Source organism: Schistocerca cancellata, chromosome 8 (assembly GCF_023864275.1).
Source record: "Schistocerca cancellata isolate TAMUIC-IGC-003103 chromosome 8, iqSchCanc2.1, whole genome shotgun sequence".
Classification (NCBI taxonomy): domain Eukaryota; kingdom Metazoa; phylum Arthropoda; class Insecta; order Orthoptera; family Acrididae; genus Schistocerca; species Schistocerca cancellata.
The window spans coordinates 176,875,764-176,893,453 of record NC_064633.1 but is presented as its reverse complement, the minus strand read 5'-3'; the positions used below and the strand labels follow the sequence as shown (position 1 = coordinate 176,893,453).

Genomic DNA, 17,690 nt, shown 5'->3' with positions numbered 1-17,690 from the left:
TTAAAAAAACAAAAACGTAAATTGTATAAGTCACAATGTTAAAATACGATGACAGTTTTCATTACATTTTAATTACTAATAGTAGCTACAAGTGAGAAGTGCAAAGTATTCGAAATATAACAATATTTTTAAATACTGCATTGCCAAAATCTTGCAAGTATAATAATATTTATGAAAATATTATACATATATTGTGAGAATAAGCAGATTTCGGCGAGGCAAGATCTCGCTTTGCCATTTCGTGTATCGTCCCGGACAACATTTGTGTGAGTTCGGGGTTGAGTGTGGATCGTACCGACTCAACTACTAAATTATTAACATTAAGAACCATTAAATAAGACTTAAATTGCAAATTTAAAAAAAACTACGAAAATATCCTATATATATGTATTACCTCTTTCAGTTTGTTATAAGCCGCAATATTTTGATCGAAGCGGCGTTGCGTGGGGGGGACCCCTAAGTACGAGGTGCATTCAAGTTCTAAGGCCTCCGATTTTTTTTCTCCGGACTTGAAAGAGATAGAAACATGCGCATTGTTTTAAAATGAGGCCGCGTTCATTGTCAATACGTCCCAGAGATGGCAGCACCGTACGGCAGGTGGTATTTTACCGCCAGCGGCGAGAATGAGAACTGTTTTAAATACTTAAAATGGCGACGTTTTGCTTACTTGAACAGCGTGCAATCATTCGTTTTCTGAATTTGCGTGGTGTGAAACCAATTGAAATTCTTCGACAGTTGAAGGGGACATGTGGTGATGGAGTTATGGATGTGTCGAAAGTGCGTTCGTGGGTGCGACAGTTTAATGAAGGTAGAACATCATGTGACAACAAACCGAAACAACCTCGGGCTCGCACAAGCCGGTCTGACGACATGATCGAGAAAGTGGAGAGAATTGTTTTGGGGGATCGCCGAATGACTGTTGAACAGATCGCCTCCAGAGTTGGCATTTCTGTGGGTTCTGTGCACACAATCTTGCATGACGACCTGAAAATGCGAAAAGTGATGCTGACGGAAGACCACATGGCGGCCAGTGTGGCATGTTGCCAAGCAATGTTGACGCGCAACGGCAGCATGAATTGGCCTTTCTTTTCGTCGGTTGTGACAATGGATGAGACGTGGATGCCATTTTTCAATCCAGAAACAAAGCGTCAGTCAGCTCAATGGAAGCACACAGATTCACTGCCACCAAAAAAATTTCGGGTAACCGCCAGTGCTGAAAAAATGATGGTGTCCATGTTCTGGGACAGCGAGGGCGCAATCCTTACCCATTGCGTTCCAAAAGGCACTACGGTAACAGGTGCATCCTACGAAAATGTTTTGAAGAACAAATTCCTTCCTGCACTGCAACAAAAACGTCCGGGAAGGGCTGCGCGTGTGCTGTTTCACCAAGACAACGCACCCGCACATCGAGCTAACGTTACGCAACAGTTTCTTCGTGATAACAACTTTGAAGTGATTCCTCATGCTCCCTACTCACCTGACCTGGCTCCTAGTGACTTTTGGCTTTTTCCAACAATGAAAGACACTCTCCGTGGCCGCACATTCACCAGCCGTGCTGCTATTGCCTCAGCGATTTTCCAGTGGTCAAAACAGACTCCTAAAGAAGCCTTCGCCGCTGCCATGGAATCATGGTGTCAGCGTTGTGAAAAATGTGTACGTCTGCAGGGCGATTACGTCGAGAAGTAACGCCAGTTTCATCGATTTCGGGTGAGTAGTTAATTAGAAAAAAAAAATCGGAGGCCTTAGAACTTGAATGCACCTCGTAAATAAAATAATATAAAAATGGTAAAGTATGAAATTTAATTAAAAGTAAGGTACCTAGGCAAAGAACATAAATATTGAAACAACAATATGAAATCGTTTAGTCTGCGCCTTAGCTGATTTACTCGGAAAAATTCGCGGTACAGAGGCAACCGTCAACGACGCCTGCCCTAGTGTGACTCCCCGTGCGCCGCATACCACGCACCGCGCTACTGGAGCGCGTGGGTTAATGAAGCATGAGCTAGTATGTATCATCAAACCACTGCAGAACATAGGCCTCATAAGGTAGATGAGTGCATACTTTTACTTAATTACGTACGAACTCATTTAAGCTGGTACGTAATTACGAAAAATTATAGTATAAAATAACGAGGTAACGGGACCGATTACCTCGTAGTTTGGTCCCTTCCCCCTCTTTTAAACTAACAATAACTAGGTAACGCTGTTACTTAACAACGTTATGCTAATTACAGACGAATTGAATTTCGTGTTTATATAATGAGCAACTGTAAATTCACTAGCTAATGCAAGGCGTAGATGCGAGACTGGAAGAACTGGAAAGGATGACGCCAAACAGAAGAGGCTTATATCTAGCAGTAATGGTAGTATTCTTTTCTAGAAAAGATAGCTGCTATTAACGTCATTTTTTTATTTACTTTCCGGCCCTCCGATGCGACAATGCTTGGATCAGAAAATTACATTTACATTAAACTTAAAAGGGCAATATGCATTTTTTTTACTTTTTAGAAGTTTTTTGTCGTTTTTTCTAAATTTTTAATTTAAGATTTTTATTACGATGATCGTGTATTCCTATGTAGGTGGACGTCAAAAAATATTATCACACTCGAAGGAGAAATTTCGCAATTCAAATTTGGTGAACAGACGTCGCCGCAACGAAAAATGCCTTGTAATTAATAATTCCCACCCCAATTCGTGTACCTCACTCGTAATACTAGCTCGACTACTTCGCGATAACACAAAACGAGCTGCCATTCTTTTTACTTCTACGCTACCCTCCATCAACCCTATCTAGTAAAAATCCCATAGCGTGCAGCTCGATTCCAGAAGAGGACGGACGAGTGTTGAGTAGACAGTCTCTTTAGTAGATCTGTTGCATCTTCTAATTACTGTGCCATCGTCTGATGATTACTTTCATATGCTATAAACAACAGTATCGTCTGCAAACAATGCAAGAGCGCTGCTCAGACTGTCTCCTGAATCGCTTCATTTAGGAACACCAGGTATCGCTTGTTTTTTACACGATGACTGTGTACTGTGATCATGTTGACAGGAAATCACGAAACCAGTCGCACAATCCGATATGTCGAAACCAGCGCTGAAATTATTCACACCTGAATAATACACCAAAGGATAGGCCCTGTAAAAATTTTAGGTGCTAATGCGCCCTACAAGTATTTCTAAAAAAAAAACGGCAAAATTAGTCATATTTGACGCACGAAGAAGCACTTATAACAGCAGTTCGTACAGCCCATCCTACCGACCGCGCGAATTGGTGAATAAACACACGCAGCCGTGATAAGAGAACGTAACGCCACGTAGTGCGATGTCCAAAGCGCTCTCATGGGAAATTTAAGCACTTAAACTGCACCAAAACTGCCTCAATTCATTAACTGTTTGAATAACTTGCAATTCATATCGTCGACTAAACTGCCGCATATGTAATTGTTACACAAGTGACTAGGAGAGGAAAGGAAATCAAGGCAATGTAGGAGGTCTATTCGGAAATAAAGGACTGACAGGTCGTGAAATGGAAACCACTGTGAAAATCCAGTTAGCTACATCTTCCAGTTACATCTCTACATAGTCTCTGCTCAGACTTACAAGACTCGTCGTTGCTTTGCACCAACTCTCCAATACCCTTGTCGTATACTTTCCGCCACTTCTCTTCATTGGTCTACAGTCTGTGCCAAAACGTTGTCTTCATAGCCAGCGGTTCATGTGAGCAGAGATGAAACTCAGAGCGAGCTAATTACAGGCCGAACTGTTGATGATCAATAACGTCCCACTGAAAATGCTGCAGGAGCATCTTCATTGCCCCTGCAGAGTGCGACCGGGGATTGTCATGAGTTAGGAAACACATGATAGTTAATGTTTGGGTGAAGTCCCTCACCAGGACCTCATACTTGGCTGCAGGCGCTATTTTCTAAGAATCTTTGCGTGCTCACTATTCGTTCAAAACTGAAAAGAGCGACGTGACGCGATCGACCGGGATAATAGTGACAATGCTCAACACATCTCTGCACAGCTTCGTGGGATTTTCACTGTCGATTCCATTTCGTGCCCAGTCGAACCTAACTTTCCGAATAGCCCTCCTATGAGGTTACATTACGAATTACGTTCATCAATCGGGACTTTAATTTGTAGACATGATATACTTTATAAAAATTTCTGTAGCACAGTTCTTGTGATAATATTTAAGTAGCGTAGATTTTATTAACAATGCAACAGTTACATGTTTATTCCTTGTAGTCGCAACAAAAACGCGAAGTGTCACTTGCACCAGGCACAGATGATAAAAGAAAATTCCTTTCATTCAGGCATTTCACAGTAATTACTAGTTTTATTCAGACAAAATTAACATGGAGCAAGAAATTGTCGTGTATATTATGCTGCGTATCAGGCATACTTGATCACGTTCTTAAAAAGAGGTGATGCAAACTGAAAATGCGAGAACGTCTGAAGTTTAACAAAACCGATCCGCTGATAAATATGAAATGACGTAGAGCTACCAGATATTATACTGTCCGATGGTTTTCTGAAAAAGATGCTTCACACTGTAGAAAAAATTCTTTACTTTATCGAAAGGTAACGGCGCATTGATTCTCACGAGCAGTTCTAAATCTTTAGGATGCTTTTTCTTTCACAGTTTTGCAAGTTTCATTTTGGCTCATATTTCATACATCGTGTAAATCTTTTTTCCATTTATGCGATTCCTTTTCAGATTTTACGAAACGAAACTTGGTTTTCACACTGCTTATGAATAAGCGTTTTTTCCCTTCTTTTAACTAAAAATATTTAGCCTATTCTTTCTAACATGTTTCCTTTGGGTTTGGAAGGTAGTCTGGACATTGATTAGCAAAACAATCTAACCACAATTCACAATCTAACCACAGTTCACGTACTCGACCGAGCTATTTTCTGTTTGCACTAATGTTTCCACAATTTCTAACGATCTGTAGACACCATTCGAATAAATGTCCAGGAAATGAACTTAGTGATTCCGATTGCATACAATATTCTTCATATTTCACAAGGTTGAAAATATTAATAGGATTCCACATTACTGTGAAACTCTGAAACCTGCTCAAAGACAAATACTATTAGCAAGTATATATGAAGAAATCACGAAGAAATTTAATTCAGTTTTGTCTCCATTGTTAATACTTAGCAATACTGCAAAGGCAACTGCTAACTATTATGGATATAGAAATAAGCTGCAAATTCACGCAAATAGTAACTGTTGAGAGTTGTGTCCGGGTAACCATCAACATAAACTGAAATTCGCTTTAGAAATTACGGTCGTGTTCTGCCGTGTGCCGTCAACCATGTACCCACAGTGTTGTGCCCACAGTGTTACGTAAACACTGTCTGCTGCTACAGCTACCGTAAAGGGTACAGATTTCTCCAACTGCCTATTACAAATTTCGCGTGGTTCAACAGATTTTGAAGAAATACTTGCAGTTATTTTAGGAGCTAAATTTTTTTACGTGGTGTTTGTTCGGTGTATTCTACCTGAATAACACATTCCAGGGCAGGTTTCGGCGTGACGGATTAGACAATTTTGTTATGAGATGATACTCCATAGGCACCAATTGATTAGAGGCCCCTAGTGAGGAACGAACCAACAGTACCAAAAGCATTCTAGGAATCTACAAATATGGAGTCAGTCTACGAGTTCTAAAATCGCCTGCAGACAGCACTCATTACTTCGTGTGAATAAAGAGCCAGTGTTTCACAAGAACGATAAATTCCGTGTTGTCACCAGTGACTATAGCTGCTCTTGGTTGTTCCTCTGCACTGATTTCTGTGGGACTTCTGAGGAAATTCACTTACACTTTGTGTTGTGGCGACTTTGGACATACAATTTTTGCAGCGACGGTTTTTACGCTAGGCAGCTTAGGGAGCTACGCTTCTTCAATCACAAATACTGTACTGATGAACGCAGAAAATCATCAGACAGACAGACCAATCAAAGCAACACACTTGTATGCAGAATTTCCATTCAGTAAAACTGTTGTCTCAGCTACAGGAATGTAATGAAGTTACATTATAATTGGCCTTATTTCTATACTATTTATCTAATTTCAACCACAGTCAAATCAAGAGACGTTACACTATAAAAACATTAATTAATACCTAAAGTGCTTAATGGAAACCAATTAACATATTTCCGTTATAAATCAAGGTTTAAATATAATTATATAAACACAGTGTTAAATAATAATCTCTACGTCCATTTTTCGGGTATTGAGTATTAATGACTTTGAGACAAATGGAACATTGAAGGGCTAACTTTAACAGGAATCTGTTGGTTTATCTCATTACCTTTTCCAAACTGCAGTCTGACGTCAGATGACATGTGCCACGCACGCTGCAAACAGGAGACATCGGTATCTCTACGTGCAATTGTCATATTTATAGTGATTGCGACCAAACCGGACTGATCCTACAAATCCCACTAATGACTCTGTCTGATCGTCGTTGTTCACACTAGTTAACAAAATGTTGAACGTTTTCCTTGCAGATTTCAAAGCATCACATTTTATGTGCACCGGCACAGTATCCACCAGTAGCAGTACATCAAAGTCTCCTTTCTCCACAAGCATGCACCCTGACAAGGAGAAGTTCCCAGCGGTGGATTTTTTGAAACCAAACATACGGTGATGTATGTTAAGATCCCAGGTATCATACCCTGCAACTCTTCACCCTGGTGCACCCTCATTTGCGAGTAACTGACGAAGAGAATTCGAAATTTTGCTTGATGCTCAACAGCATTAAGAAAGGTCCATCAAAAGTCCGATTACGGGGTGTCATGGCTAGGATAATAAGTTTCTCTTGCAAGAGGTTGTGGGTTCTAATTTTATCAGATGCAATAAAATTTTTATAGTTAAATCTTTATCGAAATGACTTTATTATTTTTATTCAGTTAATTGTTTCAAACGTAATTTTTTTAAATTCTAATCCTTTGTCACAGTGTTTATTTTAACCACCATATGGACTCTTTTCATTTGTTTCATTTTTTCTTCATATCATTCTTTTTCCAATCGGAATTTTTGTGAGTGTGGATTTACTTGTATTCATCTCTTATAATACTAAATTATTTGAAAATTTCGATCTATCAGTTAAAAAACAAAAGACCACATAATCTATTTATATTGACTGTGCAGTGGTGTGAAAAATGTAGTTTTCGTTACCAGGTGTGCAACGTTTTTTGCACGGTAATCGTCATACAAACATTCAAAACATAACCTAAATACCTATTGTACTACGGACAAAACAACGCAGGTGAAGATTTAAATGGAAGAAGGACTTACCAGTATAACAAAATTCAAACAAAATGAGAAATAAATATAATGAAAACAATAATGTTGACGAAAAAATATGGTGATAAAACAAAAATAAATCGAAATTAATACACAAAATTAATTAAAAAGACATAAACAAACATTTCAAGTGGAAAAAAATGACAGGAAGAAAAATGAGAGTAAATGAAGAACCTGATATTATGATTAAAATGTGGCAAAGGAAGGAAAATAACAAATTACACCTAAATTAATTAACTGAATAAAAATTATGATCAAAATGATTTCAATAAATATTTAAAAATGCAAAAAAATTCCTGCATCTATCCATTACGCAAGCAGACTATTGGCTGCAACTTTTTAACGTTACTGAGTGCCACACCAAATTCCAAACTTTTGTTTCGTGAGTTATTCACAAATGAGAGCCCACCACGGTGAATGGATGTAGTGTGTGATACATGGAATCTTAACCTACATAACCGTATAGATGGTTCCAGAAAGTCGATCCCAAAGCTGGGAATATCTCCTTGTGAGTGTGTATTCACTTTTAATTATTATTTTTTTTTTAATATTCTGATCAGCTAGGGTTTATCGTCTGATCAACCGAAGTATTTACCAGCTTTCGTTGCTCTTGAGAAATTCATTATTTTTTCATTGTAAAAAAAATCACATTTCCCTAAAACGTCCTCTCTAAAAAAAAAAAAAAACGCCTAACGCTTAATTTTACTGGTATGTCCGTCAGCATCTCTCAGAACTCCACGTTTTGTAGTGTTAAAATATTTCATGGGCCCTGATCCCAGCTCCGACCTGGCTATTGTTCTCTGTCACCTGTCGACAGCAACAAGGCTAAAACCCCTTTCACTCTCTTAGGTGCCTGAGGTGTCATTGCCTGGTGAGATGCAACTTCTTTTTCTGCCATCATGCGCCACTGATGCATAATACATGCATTAGATTTTTTCCACTTAAACTTGGCTTTAGAAAGCGTCTTCAAGAGTAATAACAATTTCTGCCGCCGGGTCATTTTTTTTTACCATGTCACTGAGGACGCAGATGGACCACAGGGTCACAGTTACAGAGTAAATACCTGTCATGTCGCAGAAGCGGTGCCGGTGTCCTCTGCGTATTCAAGTACACACCAGCTACGAACACCCAGAAAATTTACAGTGTTTTCCAGCAACAGCAATATACACTTTTTGAGCTAGACGCAATAATGCCAGACCTAGATAAATAGTGGTATCATTTACTTAGTCCCAGAATGGATAACTGCCGCTTTATGAAATTACTCTGTTACATTAATAAACTTAAATACATAGCGTAGAGATTCAGATTTAGGATCACTATCTATAACAACTACTTCTGTAAAGGAAAGAAAGTAACTTACGTCAATAACTTGATCATTATCGAAGCCACAGATGAGAAATACTATATTTGTACATATTCTCTCGGTGATAACGTTGCTCTGACAGACTTTCGGTTGGATACGTTTTATTAACTCTGGGCTAGGAGCAAACCTCGTTGCTCCAATTAGTTTCAGGATCGTCTGAAACCAATACATAGCAAGAGATATTTATTCAGGTATAAATCACATTAGAAATAATTTTACAATAATATTAACGATAGGTTAGCGATTCTAAAGTTTTTTAGACTAGTGCAATCTGCAAAATACTTCATGCTTTGTGTACCTGATCTACGTGTGGAAAAATTGGTGTTAGTATCTTGTCGCATGGTAGGGAAGAGTGGAGCAACACAGACTGGGCGGGTCAAACCAACTCGCAGAATATTTCCTGTTAGGCACTGCTATCGGGAGGCAACATTAAGAGTTCGTCAAGAGACAGCGACTATGAATAGTTCGAGCTTGATTTCGTTTGTATACTGGCCAATGTTTGGATTGTGCGAATTTTTGAAGCTTTTAACAGTTTCTTTTCCAGTTAGCACTAAGCTTGTTTATGGTTTTGAGAATTAGTATGTCAATCTGATTTACCATCAGTGAGTAAGTATGATTATCCAGTGTATTTAGTTGCATTTTTACAGTAAACTTAGCTTAGCAGCTGTTACTCGATAACCTGAAATCGCCGTATTTGTTTCATTGTGTACCGTGCGGCAGACCCGTCAACCGCTGGTGGGAAATACCGACGAAAGTCGGTCTTGCCCCGCAGTGTGTTTCATTACACTGTATAAAACAATTAAAGCTCCGCATTAGTAATATTAAGTGTTTCATAAAAATTTGCTCTAAATGGGGATGGAAGTTAACAGGAAATAAAAAGGCTTTGGACTAATTTTTTACTTTTTATTTAACATAAATGTTGTTTTACTTGTTACACAAAAAAATTGAAACTGCAGGAGACTGGTATTTTTATTAGAGCCGAAGATAAATTTCTGTTTCAAGTAAACTGTTCTCTTCAAACTGATAAAACCTCTTCTTTGATTTTTTATCACTCACAGCAAACAATGTTAAGTGTAATTTTTTACGTTCGTAAAAGTAATGCACTTACAATTTCATTTCAGATACAGTGAGGAACTATGTGCGACATCTCGGCAGATAGTCATAACAAGGAATGAGGGATGCAGTAAATGTGGTTCTTGAAGGATGAATGAGATATACTGCAGCAACTGAATTTTTCAACATACCTCGAACAAGCTGGATTGACAGGGTGAAATAATCGCGAAAAAACGAATTGACGCCCGAGCTGGCTTCTGAAAAGCGATTTCGTCGCTATGATACTGTGTTTTCTGAAGCTCAAGAAGAGGAAATAGTTGAGTATGTATTATTTATGGTAGAAAGACTCTGTGGCCTTACAGTTTCTGATCTACGCACGTTGGCATATGATTCAGCAGATAAAATATCCTAAACAATACCTTCAACAGAGTCGAAAAAGTGGCACGTAAAGAGTACTATTACGGTTTCGTTAACCGACATCCTAAATTAAAATTAAGGTCACCAGAGCATACATTTTTAGCTCAAGCTTGAGGTTTTAATAAAGCTGCTGTTGGGAAATTTTTTGACCTTTTGGCGTCAGTTTATACACAGTATAAAATTAAACCAAACGGTGGTACAGTGTGGATGAGATAGTGATTCTCACAGTCTCAAACAAACCTTCAAAGTTATTAGCCCCCCGGTGGCAAAAACAAGTTGGATGTTTATCTTGTACAGAACGTGGTGTGCTCGTTACTGTAGAAACACGTATGACTGCACCTGGGAACTTTATGCCGCCAATTTTTGTATTTCCCAGCAAGAAAGAAAATCCATTGTTAATGGGCGATGCTTCTCCAGGATCCTTCGCTTGTTATCATGAATCGTGGTGGATCCATAAGGATGTTTTTCTAATGTGGTTTAAGAAATTCATCTAATTTTCTGCCACCACTGGAAAAACCAATTTTGCTCATTTTTCACGGACATGTATGGCATACTAACAGTTTGGGTCTTATTGACGTAGCTCGGAAACACAGTGTTATTCCAACGGATTTTCCATCGCATACAACAAACCGCCTTCAGCCGCTAGATATTTCTTTTGTGGACCCCTTGGATTTTCCACCGCATACAACACACCACCTTCAGCCGCTAGATGTTTCTTTTATGGACCACTTTGAGTGCATACTATGAGCAAGAAACTAGACACTGGTTAATTGCGCGTCCTGGGCTTAGCATCGCCGTCTACCAAATCGGTAAGTTTGTGAATAGGGCTTTAACAAGAGTTACGCTTATGCAAACTGCCGTAAAGAGCTTCAAGAAGACTGGAATACACCCATTCACTAGAAACCTGTTCCCTAATCACCTATATGATCCATCTGAAACTACTGCTAGACTAGAATAATCAGATCCTACAACCTGTCAGCCACCAACTTCTACAGAAGCATCGAACTCCGCACAGCGTCAGGATTTAGCTTCGGGTGCACCATGTGCTGCACAGTCCCAGGGCTCTGCAACCCTCCTGAGTCTGGATTCTAGAATACCTGATGATAATCGTCCTCAGTCATCTACATCTGAAATACATGATGTTACGTGTTCTCGGCCTTCAACTTCTGAAGCACAAAATGAAGAAGGGAAACAGCTTTCCACTTTTGGAGCAACAAGTTCACTATATACGTCATCAGTGCCGAGTCCAGGGGCCTACAAAGATTACCAGTAGAAACAAGCGCATTTCTAATATCAACTAAATTACTAAGCCACCCCAAGAAGAAAAGGAGGGAGTCCAAAAGAAAAACTCGAGGGAAAAAGGAAAGACAGTCATCCTCACATCGTCACCTTATAAATCAGAACTGGAGACAGAGGAGAAGAAAAAAGAAAAGAAAAAGAAAATTAAAGAAGAAAGAATGAAAGCTGAAAACTAAGGAACGTTGGACACAGTAAAAATAAAAGGTGTCCAAAGAGCAAGCTTTCTTTTCAATCTAAGCGCCAAACAAAGTCTGAAAATAACAAAGTAAAAGAAAAGAAAGTGAAAGCAAATGTTGATGAAGTTGACGGTGACTTGAATGAAGAAGAAGAGGCCTGCACATTCTGAAATGAATTCTACTCTAACTCAAAAGACAGGGAGGGATGAGTTCAGTGTTTGAACTGTAAAGGATGGACCCTCGATGCTTGTACAAATTGTGAAGCGGAAGATACCAATTTTTTATGACTTATTTTCTTAAAACTTAAATATAACCACATGTAATGCTAATTTCTCATTTCATGGTGATAAATGTCTCATTACTTTTCAAAAAATTCATTTGTATAAATTTTTGTAAATTTTTGGATAAACTTTTTTACATTTAAACCTCGTGGGTGTTTTACACCACCTATGGGGCAAAACCATCATTTTGTCAACGTCATGAAAAAATTTCACAAAAATTAAAGCACTTAGCATTAACGCATTATATATGACTATTCCTACATCTGTAACATGCATATGATATTAATTACCTCACTTCACAAAAAAGTTAGCAGAAGTCCGATTTTCATAAGATATAATGTCAACAGGTCGGGTTTTCCCCACTCTCCCCTACTTTAGAAATTGTCTAGAGAATCTTACTCATAGCGACAATGACCAATCTGATATTGAATAGCCGAACTTTCAGCACAGAGGTCGTTTCTTTCTGTCCAAGTGCATCTGCTCAAATATCAGTTGCACAGAAGTTTATGAGTACACAGCACGTGTCCTGACGGGGACACAAATAGAGGTGTGCAGAATCATATGGACTGCGTATACGTGCGTCTCGAAGAAAAATATTTCTGAACCCAAACTGCAGACATATCCAGCTACAACCAGTTCGTAAGTACACTCAGTGGTAAAGAGGCCCACAAGTAACAGCTCATTCTCAAATCTGGACACCTGTGTCGGCTAGGTGCACACTGTGGAACTGAAGGCATTCTACCAAATGCGTCACGCCACACGACATTACGTAGCACTGACAACGTTAGCTGCTGTGAATGTGTGCGCAAAACCAACCAAATTATAGAGTCAAAAGTGATATCCTTCCTCCAAAGCATAACTGAAGCTGTTTCCAGTAACGTTTTCAGTAATTTTCCAGGTTTATTCACACCAGATAGTCGATTTCTCTGGGATACTCCTTTACGTGATACAATTGCATGCATTAGATTTGTTTTTAAGTGGCCTTATATTTATTCTTAACTAGTAGTTCATGCAGCTATACTATGGACTTAAGAGCTTGGTTGAAATTACTAGGAGTGTCGTTTGTATGGGACACATTTGATTTAATGCGATTCGACAACGTGTATAGTCTTTTACCACGGCGTGTGAATGCCTCATCACCAAATTGTAAGAAATCCGTTTAAAGTACTAAATACATAATTTCAAATCAATGCAAGTTCCTTACACCCTCTTGTAAACCCTCGTCGCCAGTTTTGTAAAGGCCTCGTAGCTACTGCTGTGGAAGCCGACTTGCCAATGTTGTTTCGGTAGGCCGAGTTTGTTAGTTCGTGAAACGGCTTCTGGTGCAGTACACCGCTAAGACAATTTCTCCCTGCCACTATTACACAGCTATGCCCCAGGGTCAGGTAACAGGATAGAGAACGAAGGTTCTACGACACTCCAACAAATTAGTAACAAAGTCAAACAAATGAGTTAACAAGGTTTACTTATATTTGCGACTTGTTGAATAATGAAGTCTGTAACACTGCTTGTAATATAACACAAAAAACAGCCCTCAATGTCTAAGTGCAAATAATCGTAGGCAAACTTCACGGTACGTAGCAAATACAATTGCAAAAACTGTCTGTTCAATTCTAAGAGTTCAGTAAACGACGTTCCCTTTCTAAGTCAGTCCTGGACGATGATCTATAATCAAGTGGGCGAGAGCTGCTCTTCTATCTTCCGAGTAGGCTTCTGTCCCTTATCGCCCTGTCATTGGCGGATTCTACTCGGCCAGGCGAAGTTGATATCTTCATTCTCAGCGCTTCCCGTGGTGCTCGTGGAACTCTAGCAAGAGTCGAGTCTCTATGTCACTGGCACCAGCTCGGATCTTTGCGCCTGTGGTGCTTTTGCCCTGGCTGTGTCTTGTTCGTACGACACTGCACGTACATCTACATCTAAGTTTTACAGAATGCCTTTCGATTATTCAGATATATTGATGTACTGAGAAGGAATACTTAACCTCAGCTGAAAATATAGTTTCCTTATGCTGCAAGGTACTATTTTCATCTACAGTGTCGTTCTCCAACAATGTCTAATCTGTGACAAATCCTGAGATCCTGACCTTACCCTAAATTCCTGAAAGAGGTATGTAACCGTCGCACCACTCTGTGGTCCTTCTTGCTTACCTTTACTTTTGGAAATGAACATTTCTAGTGTAGTTCATGGTGTGTAGAAGATGACCTGTAGCATATATCTGAAAGTTGCCGAGCACCGAACATTTGCATCTCGCATCACTGATTGTCGGTCTTTAAATGTATAATCCCTACACGGACAACCACCGTGAATAAAACTATCCTTTTATCGTGAATAACATTCTATACCGCTGCCCATTTTCGAGTTACCAGGCGTATTTACACCAACTCTTTCCCCATTCCCGATGGAACATCATGAAATAACCCGTCACGTAACCTGAGAGGATTAATTCAGTTTCAGATTTTAATTAATGCCTTATCTGTTTGAAACGATCACACAGTGTTTACATGTGCTGCTTGCCCCAATAACTGATCTATTTGTACGAGAAACATATTAACACTTTTGAAACTTTGGCTGCAGGATGCATTGGTGACAATGAAAATTTGTGCAAGGCAGGGACTCGAACCTGGATCTTCTGATTCACGCGACACAAACTTCCACAAGACACCACTTTCGTATTCTCTACATCCTGTACTCGCACAGATACTGTGAGTTTATGTTCCATATGGCTGTCAATCGCTGTAATGCATGTCTGAAGACCACTGCAAAATGTACACTAGAACAACCCAGAACTGCAATCTAGTATTTCAGGTCTAATAACTGGGCTTCGACTTTAACCATACATCTCTTCCTGTACGGCACTGACAATGTCTGTGCGAGTATGGGATGTAGACGAAAGTCATAGCATAAGGAAGTTTGCGTCAGCTCGTTGAACGTGCTCAGATGGCCCAGACGAGTGTGAAAGACCTTCATTAAAATTTGTAGCACAGTTGGAGCAGTGTTATTTTTTGCAACTTTTGTTGTGTTTTTGAATTTATGATGTTCGTTTAACTTAACAGAGTATACTTTATTAAATTGCTAGTTACATGTCAGTCTGGATATTTCTTATCTATTTAACTTTCAAAGAAATTAATTGTTAATCTCATGCTGTAAACTGCACCATAACGGTAGCTTTTATTATTTTTATGCTATTGAAATATTGGTGTAATTCTCTGTAGAAGGAAAATGAAATTTCTTGCAGATGAGTGAAAAATACTGCCCGTCGGTGTTTTATTCTTGGTTTTAGCTTTTTTTGGTTCGATATTTCTTCGGTATATTTGATAAAATAGGTTCCGTAATCAGGAAAGTAAAAAAAAGTTAGTAGAAAAACAAAAATGTTAGTCAAGATGACCGCTCGGGTCAAGTTGAAGATCCGGGTTCGCGTCCCGGCCCGGCTCAAAATTTCATTGTCACCAGTGCATGCTGCAGCCAAAGTTAAGCCACATTCGCAAATGCGAATGTGATTCCCGTATTTCATTTGGCTGTTGATCATTGCAGTGTCTGTTTCTTCAGACACGTACTGCAGTCTAATACAGTGAACAACTTCTAATTTGCTTCTCAGCGTTGGAGATACATTTTATTCGTCGCCATCGTCCTCTCCTGTAGCTTTCATGCTTCTCTTGCTCTTCTTTACTTTGTTCCCTATACTGCCATAGTTTTGTCTTCGTCATCAGAATAATCAGACTCGCTTTGTCCGTCATCATCCACCTCTATTTTACCCTTCGAGCTTCTCTTCCCATTGTCCTTTGCGTCAGCTATTGCCATAGTTCTGTGTTTGGCATTAGAATCATTATAATGAAGATCCTTATTTTATTCTCAGGTATTGTCATTATTTTGACTACTCGGAAAATCTAAAGTTTGTTGTTCGATATACGTGAGGGCTAGAAGGTAGTAATTTAAACACGATAAATAATTATGAAAGAACAAACTGCATGTCGTAATAAATCACAATTTCATCAGGTTACCTTCCATTCAGAAAGCTGTTGCACTCGGCGACTGTTATATCGACTTGTAAATTATAGACTGCAGCGATCAGTCGTCCTTTTTAAATTTTATTGACAGATCTAGATTTCAGCTAGAAGCTAGCCATTGTCAATGCACTGTTATTTTTGCTCAATGCATGTAATGCCTGCTGGTCGGGCTTCATCCACAGTTAACTGAAATGTGGATGAAGCCCGACCAACAGGCATTACATGCATTGAGCAAAAATAATAGTGCACTGACAATGGCCAGCTTCTAGCTGAAATCTAGATCTGCCAATAAAATTTAAAAAGGACGACTGATCGCTGCAATCTGTAATTTACAAATCACAGTTTGATGTAACAATTTCGTAGAACCAGTTTCGAGGCATAGTGTCTAATAATCCCGGTATCAGCCATCTATGACACCCCAGCTGGTACCCGTCTGAACAACGTTCGTGTGATATTTTAAGAGGGACCAGGTTTTACACTGCTAGGTGTGTACAGGAATGACGGTGAAGATTTGTAGTGATATTGTGTGTTTGTCCTCACTTCGCAACTAATAACTATGAGGCCTGTCAAAACAGAGCAATAACGTCTCTCAGAAGGACATCACCCCATACGCTTTCTCTGAAATTTGCCTAAAGACATAGTAATCAATGAATTGTGACGTGTAACACTGAAACATTGAACTGTCGCAGTTTGCTGAGCACAATTTATTGTTATTATAGTTCTGTGTTTCACAGCGGCGACACCTGCTATGTTAAAATCGAGTGGATAAACAAATAAATATTGTTTCATTGCCCTAGTAAGTTACGTCTGTTTTGTATCACTGCTGACAATGTTTGAACGAATTTTAAATGAGTTTTGAGGATTTATCGATGACATTGAAGTTTTAACAAATAGTAGAGTCTGCAGAATGGAAGTTCCACTCTGCAGCGGAGTGTGCACTGATACGAAACTTCCTGGCGGATTAAAACTGTATGCCGGATCTAGATCGAACTCGGGTTCAAATGACTGAAATGGCTCTGAGCACTATGCGACTCAACTTCTGAGGTCATCAGTCGCCCAGAACTTAGAACTAATTAAACCTAACTAACCTAAGTACATCATACACATCCATGCCCGAGGCAGGATTCGAACCTGAGACCGTAGCGGTCGCTCGGTTCCAGACTTTAGCGCCTAGGACCGCACGGCCACTCCGGCCGGCTCGAACTCGGTATCTTTGCCTTTCGCGGGCAAGTGCTGGTAGAGGAATCTGCCAGGAAGTTTCAGTAGAGTCTGTCTATACAAGGCGTTAAACTATCCTAAATGAATTCTTACCTGGACAACGGATGTTAAAGGTGCTAAAATTCTGAACAGCGGGCTCTTCATGTGGTTCATGAAAGCAATTGGTGCCAGGCTGAACATTGCCCGAATTTTTTCGTTGTAGTGATGCTTCAAAGACATTCCGACGTAGAACATGGTCGTTCCCATGGAATGCCCAATATAAAATATTTGCTTGTGGCCAGTGGCGTTTAAAACGTGGTCTATTTGTGCCGGCATGTCATAAATACCATGCTCGTGCCAGCTGAAACACGTGAATGAAAGTTATTTTCATCTGCATGACAGCCCATTCTCTTTAGCCAGATATCTTCGTGGAATTTGTTAATAATCAGCTTTATAAATACATAACGCTGCTCTGTATAATTTATTTTTATTTTCGGGTTGCGAATCTAATTACAATAGTTAACAGTCGTACGAAATTTGTAGCATTAAGTTAAACAGGTTGATTTCCTGGTCCA

At 39.4% G+C, this 17,690-nt stretch overlaps 1 protein-coding gene across 1 annotated transcript in view; it reads right to left on the bottom strand.

Annotated features, from left to right (window-relative positions):
- Positions 1–17,690, bottom strand: part of LOC126095453 (lipase 3-like) — a 124,657-nt gene that overhangs the window by 55,218 nt on the left and 51,749 nt on the right. The window contains exon 4 of the mRNA XM_049910246.1: positions 17,230–17,476. Within this exon, the coding sequence (XP_049766203.1) occupies positions 17,230–17,476 (247 nt within the window). The remainder of the gene's footprint in view (positions 1–17,229; positions 17,477–17,690) is intronic.